Source organism: Mus musculus, chromosome 11 (assembly GCF_000001635.26).
Source record: "Mus musculus strain C57BL/6J chromosome 11, GRCm38.p6 C57BL/6J".
NCBI classification, from domain to species: domain Eukaryota; kingdom Metazoa; phylum Chordata; class Mammalia; order Rodentia; family Muridae; genus Mus; species Mus musculus.
The window spans coordinates 70370945-70390887 of NC_000077.6; the positions used below are offsets into that span (position 1 = coordinate 70370945).

The 19943-nt window shown below is 43.8% G+C and overlaps 1 protein-coding gene across 1 annotated transcript in view; it reads right to left on the reverse strand.

The window, feature by feature from the left end:
• Positions 1 to 19594, reverse strand: part of Alox15 (arachidonate 15-lipoxygenase) — a 46392-nt gene extending 26798 nt beyond the window's left edge. The window contains exon 1 of the mRNA XM_006532036.4: positions 4819 to 19594. Within this exon, the coding sequence (XP_006532099.1) occupies positions 4819 to 4884 (66 nt within the window). The 5' untranslated portion in view covers positions 4885 to 19594. The remainder of the gene's footprint in view (positions 1 to 4818) is intronic.
• Positions 19595 to 19943: the final 349 nt, after the last annotated feature.

Consider the following 19943-nt stretch of genomic DNA (forward strand, 5'->3'; position numbering starts at 1 on the left):
AAAGAGAAGAAGGAGGAGGATGAGAGGAGAAGAAGAAGAAGAAGAAGAAGAAGAAGAAGAAGAAGAAGAAGAAGAAGAAGAAGAAGAAGAAGAAGAAGAAGAAGAGCAGAAAGAGGAAGAAAAGAAAGAGAAGAAGGAGGAGGATGAGAGAAGAAGAAGAAGAAGAAGAAGAAGAAGAAGAAGAAGAAGAAGAAGAAGAAGAAGAAGAAGAAGAAGAAGAAGAAGAGCAGAAAGAGGAGGAGGAGGAAGAGGAAGAGGAAGAAGAGACAGCCAAAGGTGGTGGCTGTGTCATGGCTACTTTTATGTCAACTTAATATAAGCTGGAGTCCTTTAGGAAGAGAGACCCTCAATTGAGAAAATGCTCCCACCAGATCAGCATTCCTATCTTTAATTTTTCTTAATTATTGTTGTGAGATACTCCAGTTCATTATGGCCAGTGCCAACCCTAGTCTGGTGGTCCTAGGTGCTATAAGAAAGCAGGCTGAGGAAGTCAGTGAGCAGCACTCATCTGTGACTTCTGCATCAGCTTCTTCCTCAAGGCTCCTTTCCTGACTTCTCTAGATGATGGCTGTAAGATTAAATAAACACTTTCCTCCCAAAGCTGTTTACAGACATGGTGTTCTATTATAGCAATAAAAACTCTAAGATGGCTTTGGATACAGGTTAGTGTTAAGAGCTTGCCTCATATGCAAAATCTCTACCAATGATGAACATAAACTGTGTCTGCAAGGCACACAGTTAAATGCCCAAAGGGTATACACTTAAACTCAGTAATGATTGGCTCAACAAAGTAGGGACTCTTATTGCCTGTTAACTTTGGAAGTTTTTAATATTTCAGAGTACCATGGGCTACTCTTTAGTCTCAAAGACTTAACCTTAGACAAAACACAAGGTCATATACAGCACCACTACATAGCACCACTACGCAGCACCACTATATAGCATCACTACACAGCACCACTACATAACATCTCTACACAGCACCACTACACAGCATCACTACACAGCACCACTACACAGCACCACTATACAGCATCACTACACAGCACCTTTCTTTAATATTTGGTAGTAAAACCCATCTGTGCCTTGGGTTTCCTTTGTTAGAAGGCTCACAGCCATGACTCCATTTCTTTACTAGATGCCGGACTTCTCAAGTTTTCTGTTTTTTTTCTAGTAGTGTCTTCCAATACAAGCCCATCCAAGTTGTCAAATCTGTGAGCATAAAATTGTTCATAATAGCCTATTTTGAGTAAGTTCTAGCCATTTACTATTGAGTAGTGTCTACAGGGATGTCTGCCTTTGTGTTTTTATGTTAATTATTTCACCTTTGGTCCTGAGCCAGCTCTTGGGTTGTCTGGTTTTCCATATCATCTTGTCCCAGGGTCATTCGTTCCTTCTCTTTCTTTCCCCCTTCTTGCTTTTGATTTACTTTGCTCGTAATTTTATTTTTTCTTTTCTAAAAGTGAGAGATCCTATTTTATGTAAGTTTTCACATTTTCTAATCTAAGTATTTAATCTATAATTTTCCAACAAGCAGTGGTGTCCTGAAGCCAGCCTATCCTGTGCCATCTCATGAGAATCTGTTCTGTATGTCTCATCCCAGCATAGTGGTTGGTGATATCACACTGGTGCAGGAAACCAGCTCTCCATGGTGAAATCAGTTACCCCACAGGATGGAAACCACTGCTCACCAATGCTGGTTCTCCCTTACAGCTCCTAGCAGCTAGTGACTAAACACTTTGGCTGTACCCTAAAAAAAAAAAAAAAAAACTAGAGGTGTATTTTCATTTCCCTTCATTTAAAAATATTTCTCATTTCCAATTAGACTTCCTCTTTGAGCCTTGAGATAGAAATGTATTGCTTAATTTCCTAATATTTTGAAGAGTCTTCAGATATCTTTCTGCTGCTCATTTCTATTCTATCCCATTATGGTGAGAGACAGTTACTTCAGCTAACTATAATTTGTTAAGCATTACGGCTCAGAATAGACTGTTGGTGAGTTTTCCGTAGGCAGTTGCAGATCACACCACCCGCAGTTTGAGTGACCTGTGCTACAGTACTAATTAGACCAAGCTTTCTAGTGCTGCTCCGACTTGCTACATCCTTGTTGACCTCTGCCTACCACTCCTGACAGTGGGGAGGGCACTGGCAGTTTTCAAATGTTATTGTGGATCTGTCTGTCCCTCTGTCTATCTGTATCTCAGATTCTTTTCCCTTTTGTGTGTTTTGAGTCCTCCTTTGTAAACACATATGCACCTACAATTTCTGTAACTTTTTCTGGACTGGCCTTTTCTTTGCTGTCATGTCTGTACTCCTGTTAACACAGCTTCATGGCTAATAATTTGCCTAAATTTGATGTGGCCACTCCAGTTTTATTGGATAGTGTGTTAATGCTTAACTGTTTCAACTCTTTTTACATTCATTTACTGGTGTGAGTGCATGTGTCCATGTGCACGTGTATACCCCGGCAGGTAAACGTAATAAAGCCAGAAAAGAAGTATATTATTGAAACCAAAGACTAAGTAAATAAACCTCAGGCTGGGCAGAGGTGGCCCACTGCTTTAATCTCAGTACTTAGGAGGCAGAGACAGAGACAAGTGGATTTCTATGAGTTTGAGGCCAGCATGGTCTACAGAGCAAGGTCCAGGACAACCAAAGCTGCACAAAGAAACTCTCTCTTGAGAGAGAGAGAGAGAGAGAGAGAGAGAGAGAGAGAGAGAGAGAGAGAAAGAGAGAGAGAGAGAGAAGGGGGAGGAGGAGGAGGAGGAGGAGGAGGAGGAGGAGAAGAAGAAGAAGAAGAAGAAGAAGAAGAAGAAGAAGAAGAAGAAGAAGAAGAAGAAGAAGAAGAAGAAGAAGAAGAAGAAGAAGAAGACGACAAGGAGGAGGAGGAGGAGGAGGAAGAAGAGGAAGAAGAAAATAAGAGGAAGAGAAAGAAGAGGAAGAGGAAGAAAAGAGAACAAAGCTTCCAGTTACATATAGAAGAGTTATATGACACATGATTGTAGGTATGGTAGGAACTGCTTAAATGACTGTGGTCTTCGCTCTGGGAATGAAGAAGGCAGAAAGCAACTGAATGACATCTTTAATGCATTTAAAGAGCTGTGTGTCAATCTACACCAAAACATTTTCTTAGTAAATGCCAATCTCGCTTTAAGTGGGAAAAACTGAGAAAAGAACTTGAAGTTCTATTTACAGAGGAAAAAAAATAATTCAGGTACAAAAAATACTCTCCCTACTCCCTCCTTCCTGTCCTCTCCTCTTCCCTTGTTATGTAGTTCAGGCTGCCCTCAAACTTGTTATCCTCCTGCCTCTGCCTCAAGAGTACTGAGATTACAGGCGTGCATCATCACACCAAGTCCAAGGCATTTTTAGACGAAAGATAAATGAGAATTTTTGCCATCACACCTGTTTTATAAAAAGTGCTAAAGGAATTTTCTTGAGGCTGAAGGAAAATGCTACCTAAAGATGACACAGTCACAGAGACAAAGAACAGCAGAAGAGGAAGTGCCTGGGCACTGCACTGAGCTCTCTCTCTCAAGACAGTTAAAGTGTGCACTAGCAGTAGAAAGCAGAAGTCAGCACGTCGCCTGGTGAAGTTTTCAGTGTATTGCTAGGACAGAGAGGAGATTGCTCAGTGGTTAGGAACAGTGGGTTCTCTTCCAGATGACCCAGGATTGAGCAGTTCTCAACACCTCCCACATGGCAGCTCACAGCCATCTTTACCTCCAATTCCAAGAGATCCACTGCTCTCCTCTGGGCTCCTTGGCACCAGGCACACACATGGTGCACAGACATGTATATATGCAAACATTCATAAACACAGGATAAAACGAAAGGAAGCAAAGGGTGCTACATGGAGGTAATGCTTTACCATTTAAGTGAGAAAACCATTAATCCTAAGTGGACTATCTACCATAAATCCTGTGGCATTCTCTGAAAAACAGGCAGGAAAGGTTAAAAATGTAATATTAAAATACTTTAACTCTAATGCAGGCAGTGAAGCAGAAAATGAGAATAATAAACAGGCATGATAGAAGACCAGAATTCAAGCATGTTTATAGCTATGTTTTGAATCCAAGCTAATTTGGGAAGTTTCTGCCATTTTTCTTCAAACAAGCATCATGCACACACTTTGCTCTCTTGGGGGGACTTCAGCGACGTGGTTGTCAGACATTTTACCCTACCCCACGGACCACAGAACCACAGTTCATCACTTTCTAATTTATTTCTCCCTGTTTTCATCAGTGTGACTCTTTTCTCCTTGTTCTCTGGCTCCTTTGTCATCTCCATCTCCCGACCAAGTCATCCAGGAGAAATCCCATTCCAGACGCTGTCCTCTTTGCTCTAAACTCCCCGTTTAGTTCTTAGCAGAAGCTCTGCTGAGAGCATCTACCCATTATTTTTACCTCATAGGACACAGTTTAAGAGCTGCTTTTGTTTTGTCTAACAATGCTAGTTACCAAGCCACCTCACGACTGATTTCCGTTAATTGCTTTTTTCTTGAGAATAAGAACCATCTTCCAGATTCTTTTTATAACAAGTAATTTAAATCAGACCCTGAACATTTTGAAAGCTATAGTGAGAGATTCTCAACACCATCAAATTTTCTGGAGAATGTTGATTTTGTTTTTTGTTGTCTGGTCCCATGACCTAGTTCCTCCGAACTATAATACTCTCTCCTGGAGAGAGGAAGGAAGCTCATAAGAACTCAGGAAGTAAATGAAACCTAAAAAGCCCAGAAGTAAAGGAAATCTGCAGTTAGGAGCTCCCGAATGTTACAAGGTTCGTGAGGTCTCTCCCCAAAGCTTAAGAACTTACTGAACAACACTTGGAGAGTGACGACTCTTCAGTTGAGATGCCGACAAGGTGGTCAGAAAGCTGCATTTCTGAGTAGGCTGGAAGGCTCAGTGGGTATAGGTGCCAGTCCTGATGTAGAGTTTGATATATAGGACCCACGTGTTGAAAGAAGAAAACTGACTTCAATAACACTCACATGATTCATCCAGAGAAGAGATGACAGACAGACAGAGGCATGTCATTTCAAACTTTAAAAAGACCATGGTCTTTGTGAGTTGTCACCCTGCTGAGGTGCTTCTTGAAAACGCATCTGCCTTTTAGTTACCCACGTTCCCCAAGCTTGAGTGGAATGATTCATTTGGTTGGTGTACTGGTTCAGGGGATTAGATATTTATCCCCATTCTGTGGGGGGAAGCCACACAACAGTGAGATTCAAGGTCACCATCTATCTTGCTTTCTGTGGTTTCAGTGTCAAAACCTTTGCCTGAACTGCTGCAGATCTACTCTGCACACTCCTTTCTCGTGGTCTGGAACCAAGATTGCAGTAGGTGTCGTAATTCAGCCTTTCAAAGGCATCGGCTGCTGTGTGAATGTTCTCTGCATGCACAGCTCTGCGATTAGCCCCGGACTTGTAAAAACTCATGCACACAATTCAAGGTTCCTCTTTCCAGCTCTTTCCTGTTCTGGATTTCCCTACTCTTGCCAATTTACAGAGCTCCATTTTCTCCAGCCCTCTTGCTCAGTGCAGGGCACATCTCCAAGTTGTAGGCACTCTGCTACTTAGTCCTGCATAGCTGTGATGTCCTGGTGTGGAGTGGCGAGATAGAGGGAGATACTAGGTATTCTTCTACCCAAAAGATTTTCTTTTCCTGGTTCCTGGAGCCTGAAATGTAGGTTTCCACTTAAGACGGCAATTATCAGATGACCAAACTGGCCCCACATAGTGTCTTCTGTGACCAGGCTGTTTATTGTATTTTAAATATTTATTTTTAAGTTTAATTAACATAAACTTTATATTAAATGCCAATATGACAAGATGAATTTTTTTATAACAACCATAACAAATTTACAAGAAGTTAGGAAAAAGTTAATATTTACCACTTTAAAAATGAACTGTGTGGTAACGAGCAGAGTGAGAGACTTTGGAGAACCCAGTCCTAAGTGAACCGTCTTCATCAAACCCCGACTCAGAGTTCAGGGATCTATGCAGAAGAGGCAGAGGGTGAGATGCAGTAGAGGCAGAGGTGAAGGATGACTCCAATAGCACAGCATCTTCTAGACACAGGAAAAATGATACCACTGTGCACTCACAGACATACACTGGGGCATTTTGACTTTTTTTTTGTCTTATTGAGTTTTTGTTTGTTTTGATTTGGGGTTTGGGGGATTTTGTTTTCAAAAGAGAAAACTTGAGGGTGAGTGCACAGTGGTATAGGGGAGAATCTGGTAGCATAGTTGAGGGGGGGAAACATGATCAAAATACACTGTATTAAAGAGTTTAATTAGAGTAAGTTAATGAATTAGGTACATATAAGCTTTTCTTTGTCCTAGAAATACATTGATAGCATCTTGAGAGTAAGAATTTATAATTGTTTTTTAAAAACTTTTTTATAGTGCTGGAGACCGAGGGCATGCTAGGCGCACACTCCACCCACTAAGCTACACTCCAAGCCCTTTTTCTTAGTTTTAATGTAACAAGGATGGCGAGGAGCATGAGTAAAACATCTCTTTGGGAGCTGGAGAAATGGCTCAGCAGTTCAGAGCGCCTGCTGTTCTTGCCTCTTCCAACCACTGTGGACACCGGGCATACATGTGTCACACACACTCATGCAGGCAAAACACTCAGGCACACAAAACAGAAACCTTTAAAAAGTAAAATAAAATAAAAGCCTGGCATCGTGAAAGACTACATTCCAGACATGGCGGCCTCACACGGCCCATCCCACACAGACTTTTCATCTAATCCTTAGGTAGGGCTCTGCAGATATGGGCATGCCATGGTGAGCATGGGACGGTCAGAGGACCACCTCAGGGATCTGTTCTCTCCTTGCAAAATGTTTGTGTCTTGTTGACACAGCATGTCGCAGCCTGGCTGGCCTTGAAGCTTCCCGAGAGTGGCCTGTGACCTCCCACCTCACAGTAAGCACCGATTACAGATGTGCACAGCTCTGCACCTGTTCTGGAGATCCCGATTCAGACCCTCACACTTGTACATCAAGAAGAGCCTCAGTCACTGAGCCATCTCCCAGCGCCTGCAGAGTCTCCTCCTCCCACTGACTAGAATAGATCTCAACCCCCTTGTTCCTTCGTGAACTCTTTTGCCACCCTCTACCTGTAGACTACATCAGAAGCAATGGTTTGCAGCCTCCTAAAACAAAGCCATCAAAACTCTGCACGTACTTTTCCCCTTGCTTTTTTATTGTTTTTGTTTCATTGTTGATATGTTTAAGACAGGGTTGCCTGTAGCCTCAGACTCCATATATAACCAGGGCTGGCCTTGATCCTCCTGCCTCATGCCCCCAAGGGCTGGAATTGTAGGCATGTACCACCCTAACCTACATCTCCTTGTCCTTCTGGAACTTAGCTACCACACTACAGGAGAACACACCTCATGCCAAGAACATGTGTAAGTTTTGCAGCCAATGGTCAGCATTCCAGCACTAGATGTGAGCATGGAAGACAAGACTAGCTCCAGGCACAAGGTAACCAGGTAACCATACTCACTTGAGAGACTGACCAAGAAGCACTCCCCTTGGTACCCAGCTGCCCCTGGTAAGCCCAAAAGCCATTTGACATAACAATTGTTAATATTTTAAACCCCTAACTCCTGAAGTAATTTATCGCAGAATTAGCACTAGAAGAGGCTGCATTGAGGGTTTAAAGGAAAGGGTTGTCGAAACCTAAGAGATAATGGGATTAGGGCCGCAGCTCAGTGGTTAGGAGGACTTGCTGCTCTTGCAGAAGACTGGGGCTCAGTTCCCAGCACCAGCACGGTGGCTCACAGCAATCTGTCACTCCAATTCCAGGGCTTCCAACAACCTCCATAGGCACCAGGCACACACATGATGCACACATATACATGCAGATAAAACACTTATATACATAATAAGTCTAAAGATTAAAGCTACAGTTACATTCTCAATGGCAATTATGGTTACGTATGTAGCATTAGGACATAATAGTGACACTTACTGTCCCCTGCAGTAGCATGGACTATGCAGTAGCATGGAAACTCAATGATCCAAAGAAATTTCAGGACACACTATTCACATTGCCATATGATTCTCAGTGTGATGACATGCAAGAGGTTAAGGATGAGTTAAGATGTTATATATTCCTTACAGGATTAAGTAGTGACAAAATTAGGAAATGAGCTCTGGGCACACAAAACGCTCAGGGCATTTCTAGAAAACAGGATCTAAAGATTAAGTCCAAATCTGTGAGGTCGCTTGCTAAACCTCAGGACATTTCCAGAAGATGCTTGAAACAGACAAAACCCAAGCCTCTTATGGAAAAGCAAGGCCAATGAGCCTGGCATGGTGGTGCTTGCCTATATTTTTCCAGTACTTTCAAAGAGGCAGAAGGACCATGAGTTCAAGGCTAGCTTCTGCTATATAACAAGAGCCAGCCTGAACAACATGAGTGCTTATCTCACCTGTTTAAAAAACATTTTTAAAGACAACTCCAATCCAAACTAGAAAAGGGTACCACAAAGTTAAAGTGTTTTAACTGATAGACTGAATTGTAGCTGAGACATATAATATGTACAAATGACTTTTTGTTATTGTTTATTCTGAACTGCAAGGAACAGAAACAGTGCAAAGACAAAAATATGCTTTGGACTTCGGTACCCAAGAATCGCAGGAAGAGAACTAGTCGCTGATGATCACAGTAGAAAAATGGCCCCCAAGAAGAAACTAAAGTTCTAAAGGCGGCCTGGGAGACAGTAGGCAGGACACTTGCCCTGAGTGTCCAGAAGCTGGGCCACTCATCCCGGCTTACACAGCAATGGGAATAGACTATTTCAAACAAGGCAGAAAGACAAGGGGTGACAAGGTTGGCCTCTGACTTCTGCATGTATGCCATGAGCACCCATTCCCCCCCCCTCTCTCTCTCACACACACACACACACACACACACACACACACACACACACACACACATCCTTACATCACAAATAAGTGAATTCCCAAAAGCTGAAGCCAAAATCCATAGAGAACTCACAGGAAGGAAAGAGTTTTACCTAACAGACACACCAGAGATCCTTGCCTGCACTTGGACAAGGCCCTGGACCTTAAACTGATGCCAGTCAGGCCATGACTTTGAGAAGGAATTGCACATAGTTTGCCTGTGGCAGGGATGTGATGGGGTCAGAGACAGGACTGTGACAGATCGTTTTCCATCTATGACCACGTATATAGCATCTGTGTCCCCTTACCTGATGCCGATGCGTCTCTCACTGAGGAGGCTCTATCTCCCCTTCTTACCCGAGTAAGACCTTTTGACTTCCAGCCAGTATACAACAGAAGGAATGCTACGTGATTTCTGGGGTCAGTCAGCAATCCCCTCTATCTTGTTGTCTTATTATGTTCACTCTTAGAATGAGGACATTCCTAGTCATCATGCAATGGGGACACACAGACTCTCTATCAGGAACATATGAACGTTCCAGCTGACAATACTAACTTAAGATCCCAGTTTAATGCCAGTATCAGTCATCAGATCTGTGAGGTAGGAACCCTCTGAGTTGACTGTGCCCTTGGCTACTGTGAGCACAGCAACATGAGAGTCCCCAGGTGAGGGAACTTAGCTGAGCCCCAGGACCATCAGAACTGTAAGACAATGATTAAATAACTGTGAAATTTTTAAGTCATTACATTTTAGGATGACTTATCACAAAATAACTAGAACAGGCATACAGAAGAAAAAAAAACAGGAAGCAAGAGAAAATGTAGAGAGAGGAGCAAACCTGCTTCTTATTGCAAAGGTGTTGACATAAACCACAGGCCCCTTGGCTTGCAGGAGACAGATTCCAAACACAAGATATGGCAGCTGCACACAGAGCTGTCTGACCAATGGTCTTACACTCTGTGGAGGTAGCAGTATGTGAAGCAACCGGGTAAAGTCAAGTGTGGGGGTAGACTGCTTCCCCAGGTCACCCTTCAATGTTTTCCCAGCCCCCACCCAACAAAAGTTAGAGATTTTATAGGTTGAACAGTAGTCATCATGGAAAGAATGGGGTGTGGGGAACAGTTCTCTAAGCAACCAAAAAGAGCCAGGAACTGTTACTCCAAAGGGCCCTAGAGAAGGTTCCATGCAACCTCCAGGAGGAATGTGAACAGCGCCTGGCTGAATCAAACAAGGCTCGGGCTCACAGGCAAGGCTACAGCCTCCCCTCTCCTCACCTAGACCTCAAAGGAGATCATTTGTGCGGTATGTGACTTAAGAGTGAAACCTTGTGTTTTGGGGAAATGAGAATCCATGTTCATATAGATATGGATGTTACATATCCTCAGCTAGGCACAGTGACTTGTGCCTGGAAAACACACACAGACACAAAGTCACAGACAGACAGGCAGACAGACACACAAATGTAAAAAGAAAAGTTCAGACAACACACACACACACACACACACACACACATACACACACTCATCTCATTGGCCTTACTTTAAAAATGAAAGGCAAACATTAGGAAAGAGGCAAGGAAATTGGAAGTACAGAATGCAAGCAGAAAGGGCCTTGGAGAGGTGGGAGGTGGGGGGAAAGGCTTTAACTTACCATCAAAGCATGAAGAGATAAGAAAAGAGGACATTGCAGAGAGGAGGATATTACAGAAACAAGAAGGGGAGGGAGAGATGGGGACAAAGGGAAGGAGGGAGAAGACCGCCAGAGAGAGAGAGTTGCGTCCTCTCTGCAATAAAATTGTGATAGCAGAAGCTAGCATTTCAAAAGATGCCTCAGAAAAAAGTATTAAGATTTCCCCCCAAAAGGACAAATAAACAGAAAACAAGGGAGAAGCAGTAAGAGAAACCAACGAGTGCCCCAGATGTAAAACACTGGTGGGATGGTATTTCCTGGGTGAGCGGGGGTGGTGAAGAAAACTGTAAGAAACATTTGGAGAACTGAGAATATCAGTTCTGATTGAATTAACCCATCAGATGCCAACAGAAGGAGCTCTCAGAACACTGCCATAACCAACAAAAGATCCAAAAGCATCCAAAAAAAAAAAAAAAAAAGCAGGCCACATGAAAACCTAGTCACAGTGGGGTCAGGCTTCTCACTGACAACACTGGACACTAGAAAAACAAGCCGACGTCTACAGGCTCTCGAGGGATATTAATTTCTGACTGCACCCCCCCTGCACCTGCCAGGGAAATGTGACATGACCGTATCCATGTTCTGGTAAGAATGAGAACTGGACCATTCTGCCGCCTACACATCCTTTCTCAAGAAGTCACTGGAAGGGATGCCCCGATGACACAGAAAATAAACCAAGACAGAGGAACACAGGGTCCAGGAAGCAGGAAAAGCGGAAGCGATCAAGGACCTTGGCAAAGGGAGTTCCTGGATGATAGCAAGATCCCAGCCACAAGGATAGGAGAGGTGTGTGTCCAAGCAGCATCAAGGGGGGGGGGGGTGTGCTGAACGTGGTGGGTTACATCTTCAGTCCCAGACAGGCAGATCTGTGTGAGTTCATGGCCAGCCTGGTTTTCTACACAGTGTTCCAGGCCACTGTGAGATCATCTCAAAAGAACACACAGACACACACAAATACATGACTCTTCTTTGGATTAAATATAAATTATTAAAATGTAAAGATATTTTAAGTCATTGGACAATAGGGCAGTTTTTGTTTTTGCTTTTGTTTTTGAGACAGGGTTTCTCTGTGTAGCTCTGGGTGTCCTGGAATTCACTCTGTAGACCAGGCTGGCCTCAAACTCAGAAATCTGCCTGCCTCTGCCTCCCGAGTGCTGGGATTAAAGGCATGCGCCACCATTGCCTGGCAATGGGGCAGTTTTAAATCCTGCTTTATAACTGATTCAGTTTTCTACTGAACCGCCAATCAGTGACACAGGAGATGTCCTTTTCCTTCAGTCTGCAATCCAGACTGGCTCTGCTGCTCACGTCTTCATGGATCTGCTTCGATCATACAACAAAACATGAACGCACTGTGCTCCACTGTGTGGTCTTCACTGTGCAGCCTGATCTGTAAGACACAAGCAATGAAGCTGGGCTTTGCCTTCATCGGTCTTCAGGCAATTATGTGGCTTAAATCAGTGGGAGCATGACAGTCTGCCAAATTCTACAACCTGAACTTAATCTTTATCAGACACATGTGCTATTGTTTGGCAGGCACCTTTTTAGTTAGAATATATAAATCTGAATTATGTGCTAAACACACTCTCCTTTCCTTCCTTCCTTCTTCCCTCCCCCTTAGACTTTGAAAGATCTACCTGCCTCTGCCTCCTGGATGCTGGGATTAAAAGCATGCTACCATGCCTGCTCCTCCAGGTTTTTTGAGACAAGGTCTCTCACTGGCTTACTATACAAAGGAGGCTGGCTAGCCAGGGGGGCCCAGGATTCTGCCTCTACTTCCTCAGGGCTGGAGTTACAAGTGCAACCAGCTTTTATTCTTTTTTGTTTTTGTTTTTGGAGACAAGGTTTCTCTGTGTAGCCCTGGCTGTCCTGAAACTCACTTTGTAGACCAGGTTGGCCTCGAACTCAGAAATCCGCCTGCCTCTGCCTCCCGAGTGCTGGGATTAAAGGCGTGTGCCACCAACGCCCAGCAGCTTTTATTCTTTAATTATGGGTACATATATAGGTTTGTGTGTAGATATGTATGGGAATAGTTGCCCAAAGCATCAGATGTCCCTAGAGCTTCAGTTATGGTGGGTGTAAGCCATCCTACATGAGTGCTGGATCTTCTGAAAGAGGATGCATCAGTCTTAACCAGAGTCACCTCGAAGCCCCTGCAACCAGCTTTCTTACATAGATTCTGGGGTTTAAACTCCAGCTCCCGTGTTTGCATGGCAAGCACTTTTTACTGAGCCATCTCCCCAGTTCTACTGTTTAAATGTTTATTCATTCTATGTATATGGGTGTTTTGCCTGCACGTATGTCTGTGCACATGCATGCTATGCCCACAGAGACTAGGTGTTGGATCCCTGGGACTGGAGTTACAGTTACAAATGCTTGTGAGCTGATGTGCAGTTGCTGAGAACCCAGGTCCTCTGGAAGAGTAAGTAGTCAGTGTGCTTAACCACTGAACCATCTCTCCTGCCCCTTTTGTTTTTAACTAGAGAAAAGAAAATACAATTGCTAGTCTAGACGGCAATGATAAATTTTAGCAGCTTGGCAGGAGCTACCAGAGGTGCCCTCAGTGGAGATCAGTCTTTTTAGACTCAGGAGTCCAAAGAGTTGATACTGAGAAACAGGGTCAGGAAGTTTATGTCATGGATGGGACTCAGTACAAGCCATGAGGCGACACAGAAAGTTTAAGTTCACAAACAGCATTAAAGGACACCCATGTAGCTGGGCATAGTGGCGCATGCCTTTAATCTCAGCACTCAAGAGGCAGAGGCAGGCAGATTTATGAGTTCAAGGTCTACAGAGTCAGTTCCAGGCCAACCAGGGTTACACAGAGAAACCTTGTTTCCAAGAAACAAAAACAATAACAAAATAGTAACAAAGGAGTGGGATAGTTGGAAAGATTTCAATTGCGACAATTCTTTGGGTGTTTAACTAAGGCTTTAGGAGTCTCTTGGGCTATCCAGGCTGGACTTCACTTTATAGTCCTCTCACTTCATTCTCCCAAGGAATTACCCTGCTCAAAAAAACAAAACAAAACAAAAATTTTAAAAATAAAAATAAAATGTAGGAGTGAGCACTGTGTAGTGGCATGTGCCTTTACTCCTGGGGAGGAAGAGCCAGGCAGATCTCTGCCTTCAAGACCAGCCTGGTCTGCACGCGAGACCCTGTCTCAAAAGAAAAAGGGAGAAAGGAGGCGTGTAAGAGGGATTAAGTATCGTATCATCACAACTACCACAGAGGATACGTCCACTTGTAACAGATTAGTATTTAATCTCCGTTAACAGATCTGGATCTGGTACACTGTCACCCTTTCTGCAGATGTCGGGATTTCTGATAAATAAAATTTTCAGTTGACATATTCTACAATAGTGTAAATGTCAAAATGTTAACAATAACGGTTACAGAGGAGGTCATAAACTTGGGAGATAATGGAGGAGCAGGGAGGGGAGGGAATTATGCAAATAAAGTACTCATGCATGAAATTCTCAAAAGAAATTGGGGTTTTTGTTTTTTCAAGTTTGTCCATGTAGTCCTAGGGGTCCTCCAACTCAGAGTTGGCAGAGTTGCCTCTGCCTCCTGAGTGATGGGTTTAAAGGCATGCACCACCACCACATCTTTCAAAAATGTTTCTTTGTTATTGTTTTAAGCAAAATAAGTAAGAAAATATATACTGTTCTTGGGTCCAGCCATTTAAAACTGGTGGAGCACTCTCTCCTTCTGACCAGAGTGCCTGAGCTCTGAAATACCAGATAGACTCTGGATGCCCTTCAATCTTCTCGCTGTGCCCAACTCTTTGATGCCCAACTACCGGCTCTTTTTTTGATTTCCAATCATAAAAGGTTTTTTGTTTTTTTTGAGAGAGAGAGATTGATTGACTTACCACATAACATAACAACTCTGTCTGGCCTGGAACTCCCTTTGTAGCCCAAGCTGGCCTTGAACTCTCAGAGATCCACTTGCCTTGGGCCTCCCAAGTGCAGAGAAGAAAGGTGTGCACCAACTATGCCTGGCCTCACCTAAGGACTGTAGGTGACTGCAGTTACACTTCCCTTTCTCCCTCCCAAGACCTACAGGTGCTTGAAGGCAGTGACTATTGGCATCTTTGTTAGCTCTTTCTGCACACAGCATGTGGAGCCTGCAGGAAGGACTGTTTCTGTGAAGGGAACCTGAGAATGAATGAATGACTCATGGGGCTGACAGTTAAACATATGGCAGAATCAAAGAGGAAAGTCCCCTCCAGCCTAGCTGATAGGCTAAGCCTATCAAAGTGAAATCGGATTTAGAGTCTTTGTACTTGACACTCAAATGTGTGGCTTAAGCTCTAAACTAACAAATGGAAGCTGGACAAACAAGATATGGTAAACCTGGGCTGGAGAGATGGCTCAGCAATCAGCCCCTGCTCTTCCAGGGGTCCTGAGTTCAATTCCCAGCAACCACATGGTGGCTCACAACCATCTGTAATGAGATCGATGCCCTCTTCTGGTGTGTCTGAAGACAGCCGCAGTCTCATATAAATGAAATAAATAAATCTTAAAAAAAAAAAAAAAAAGATATGGTAAACATGACAGTTGCCAAGGACATCCACTGTAAAGTGAGATTCAAGTAAAAGAAAACCTTAGAACACCTCAAGTTTGGACCAAGCAAAATCATGAAGAACTTGGGCGAGGAAGAACGCTCAGGAAGGTAAAGGCACTTGCCACCAGGCAGAACCACCTTAAGTTCAATCCCCAGAAGAGAACTGACTCCCATAGAGTGTCCTCTGACCCCCCACAGCAGCATGCATGTGTGCTTGGATGTGAGTACACACAGGAGAAGGGGGTGGAGAGATGTTCAGTAATTAAGAACACTTGGTGTTCTTGCAGAGAACTTAGGTTCATATCCCAGCACCCACATAGCCATACACAACCTTTGTATCCCAGGGATGTGATGTCCTCTTCTGGCCTCCAATGGCACCCCTATCTATCTATACATACATACATACATACACACACACACACACACACATAAATAAGAACTAACTTTTTAAAAATAAAATTGAAATAAATAAAACTTTAAAACTCAAAGAATGAGCCGGGCGGTGGTGTGCACGTCTTTAATCCCAGCACTTGGGAGGCAGAGGCAGGCAGATTTCTGAGTTCAAGGCCAACCTGGTCTATAGAGTGAGATCCAGGACAGCCAGGGCTACACAGAGAAACCCTGTCTCAAACAACAACAACAACCACCAAAACAAAAAAAAACCTCAAAGAATCTCTTTACTCCAGATCACCAAGGCATGCACACTTCCTTCTGGCTAAGACTCCTTCCTGCTGGGCACCTTCCTAGAAAACACCCTGCACACTGGCACACCACCCTATCCACAGGGTAACAGATGAGTTAGTCTTTAGGGAAATTCACTGAGCAGACCATTCAAATATTCAGCATTTGAAAACATATTTGTACTTGAGTCCAGGTAGGTAAAGGCCAGAAGTAGGAAAGTGACAAGGGACAAGAGCTGAAAACCAATTCGGCCCTGTAGAATTCTATCAGAGGAATGGCACCCTGTGGCTCACAGATGGGACCGGACATTACTCCTTGGCTTACAAAGGATGAGGGAGCATGGTCTGCCTTCCAGCCAGCTCTAGCTTATCCCTTCATGCTCCACCATTGAGAGCTGGAGGGCTGGGACATGGACATACCCAATGGTCACATGAGGCTAGCCAGAAGCATCTGCCTCCTACCTAGTTTACTTCCTTAGGTCCCCACCCTCTCGGGACACCTGGCTCTCCCTGAATGGCCCCTTATGCCCCTGAATGTGATGTTATCTGGGTTCCATTTCACATCAGTTCTCTTCAGTTCAGTTCCCTGGGTGACTTATCCTTTCACCAAATCTTCAACCATGGGCTCTCTCCTGAGCTTCAGAGCCCACACACTCAGCTGCTGCTACCCAGAGGCATTGATCATTCAAGTACTGTTATTAATGTACTGAGCCCAGAGACATGTTGTATGTTTCCCAAAGCCTCAAACCCGCTGATGCACTGCTGATGCAATGTAAGCACCTCCCCCCCCCCAACTCCCCCTTAATCTGCTCTCTTGGACTTCGGCTTAACTGGATTATCTACAGGTTCCAACAACCTTCCCTCTAAAGCCCCATCTCTAGGGAGTGCCTCGGCTGGGAGGCTATCTGCTGGGGAGACACAGGGAGCCAGATTGCTCGGCCCAGGAGCCTTCAGCAAGAGTCAAGAGTAGCTAAAACAAGTGCATAGCACATGGCCGCTGATCCCAGACACTAAATGCCAGGGCAGCTGACCTGCCTAGACTGCTTGGTCTCTTGAGCTCCGACTTTCCTCCCAAGACTCTCTCAGATTCCCAAGGCTCACTGAAAATCCAATTAGGTCACTTCCCCTCAAGAACATTTTAAAATAATTTATGCTTCCTGGAATAAGGCCCCAACTCCCACACAAGATTTCCAAACCCTGTCCCACCCCCAACACCAGCCAACTCCTCCTTGTACCTCCTTCACTGAACCTTCCGCATCTATAAAATGTCCTCCTCTTGTGGTGATGAAGCTGAAGGGCCCTAAATTCGCAGTTTTTCTTCGGTTTGGTGGCACTATGGAATCAAGCAAAAGGTCTCCCACAGGCTAGGCAAAATCTGGCATTAAACTACACCCTCATGCTTTTTTTTTTTTTAAATCCTTACATGCCCCAAAAATCTAAAGATCAGTCTTTCTAACTTCCAACGTTGTGACTCATAGTTTACAAGACTTAGAAACAAATGATTTTGACAACCATGCAGCACAGAAACCTCCTCCAGGTGAGGTGATTTGTTAGCCCATTCAGAATGCTCACTGACATTTGAACCATTTGGCTCTCTGAACATTCACTGGGCAGAAGCCTGAGGAAGAGCTCCATGTGGGCCATGGAGACTCATTACTCTCTTCACTGCCTACCCAGATGTCCGGACTGGTCTGGACAATGACTGTCCCATTCTGGCCCTTACCAATTATCCTTTTTTTTCCATAAACCAAGGCAAAGGCACTACTCTTCCTACCAGACATTCAGATACGCGATAAAGGTACGGCAAGCGTGTGTATACAGTCAGAGCAATGGAAACAACACACAGAAGGTAAACCCAGATAGGAATCATGACTATAGAAAAACATGGCAGATTTCCAATAGAGCATCTGGGTAAAATATTTTAAAAGCAAAAAAATTAAAACCATAAAAGTTCTCATATTAAAAGAACATGGAAGTTGGAGAGATGGCTCAGCAGTTAAGAGCACTGACTGCTCTTCCAGAGGTCCTGAGTTCAATTCCCAGCAACCACATGGTGGCTCACAACCATCTGCATGGAACCCGATGCCCTCTTCTGGTGCATCTGAAGAGAGCAACAGTGTACTCACATAAGTGAATCAAAATTAAAAACACATGCACACACACAAAGCAGTTATTACAAAGAAGTCTTTGGGAAAACAAATGAAGCCCATCTAATAGTCTGACCCAATGATTTTAAAATACTGCCAGGCTGGAGAGAGCTGAGTGGATAAGAGCACTTACTACCCTTCCCGAGGTCACTTCACCTCCCTGCTTAACTCCAGCTGCACAACATCCTACGCTTCTGGCCTCTGAAGGCACCTGCACTCAGGTGCACATAGCACTCACGTGCACATACCTACAGGTTAGGGATACAGTTGTAAAACTCATGCCAAACATGTGAGACCCTAGTTTCAATAAAACACACATACATATACACACACAGAGGGGAAGGAGGGGAACAGGGCTATAAAAGTCTTGTCAACATATAAACTGTAAGTCCGGGACAGAGAACTTACTTATGGTTTAGTATGCACAAGACCCAGGTTCAATCCTCAGCAACAAAAAAAATTAGATAAAATATTTTAACATGGCAAACAGAAAATACAACCAGTCAAAAGACAAACTTTTTAAAAAGGCGTGCCGAAATGTCAATGTTCCCATCTACAAAAAGAAAAGTTTAAAGCTCCATGATGTGCCTGCCCCATAACAAGCACAGATGACACTAAGCATGCTCACCCTGCGTGGAAGCAGAGGCTGGCAGAGCTCCAGGAAGCGCTCAGCAGCTCCATTTCCAGGAACTCAGCTGGTAAACTCATGAAAACAGTATGAGCCAGCATCTGTGTGCTCATGTGCCCACTAATGTGGGCACCAAAATGATCCACCTAGATAGGTCGGACAGTGAAGTAGTTCTGTGTGGAAAGTAGAATGAGGGCTGGAGAGATGGAAGAGCACTGACTGCTCTTCCAGAGGTCCTGAGTTCAAATCCCAGCAACCTCATGGTGGCTCACAACCATTTGCAATGAGATCTGACGCCCTCTTCTGGTGCTGTCTGAAGACAGCTACAGTGTACTTATTTATAATAATAATAAAATAAATCTTTGGGCTGGAGCAAGCAGAATTGATCACAGTGATCAGGGTTAACCAGAGCAAGCAGAGGTTCATTCATATATATGTATGTATGTATGTATGTATGTATGTATGTACATGTATATGTATATGTACATGTATATATATATAAAATCTTAAAAGAAAAGAAAATGGAATGAACTTCAAATTTCTATCAATGTTCCTTTAAAAAGTTCCCAGACTCCAACCCTGGTGGGAAATATCAACTCTCCTAAATGAATTACTTGCATCTCTGCCACTACCCTTATTCCACCTCAACTATTCCCCAAATATATTAAACGGATGTTAAAACATAAATCACAGGATCAGACACCTGCCTACACCCCCCCAGCAGCTTCCACCCCAGCCCAGCCCACCCCAGCCTCTTCCCAGCCCCAGCCTCTTCCCAGCCCATAGCCACCTTTTTAAACTAACTTCCTCTGACAACACAGGAATGCTTCTGTTTCTGAACTTTTGTACTTGTATCCTCCCCAGAAAATTAATGTTCCCAGAACAGCAAGTTAAAACCTTGACCCCAGCCCCCAACTCTCTCTCTGTCTCCCTCTCTCTTCTCTCTCTCTCTCTCTCTCTCTCTCACACACACACACACACACACACACCACTCCCATACTGAACTACATAGCACCTTTCCTTGCTTTAGTTTCCCGTTGCATTAACATACATTTTATTATCTGTCAATGACCATATCAAGACATCTCTAACAGTATGAAGGCTGGGCAAAGACTTCTGTCTATCCCCATCCTGGAAAGCAGAGTTCATTACTGCAACACCATCAAACCAATGATCTTAACAGTTATAATCTAGTAGACAGAACCAGCGACCTTCTCACCTCCACTCATCTGTGCCATCTTTGTGACTTCCTGTAAATCTTTGTTTTTTCCCAAAAAACCCCACATATTATTGGTAGAAGAT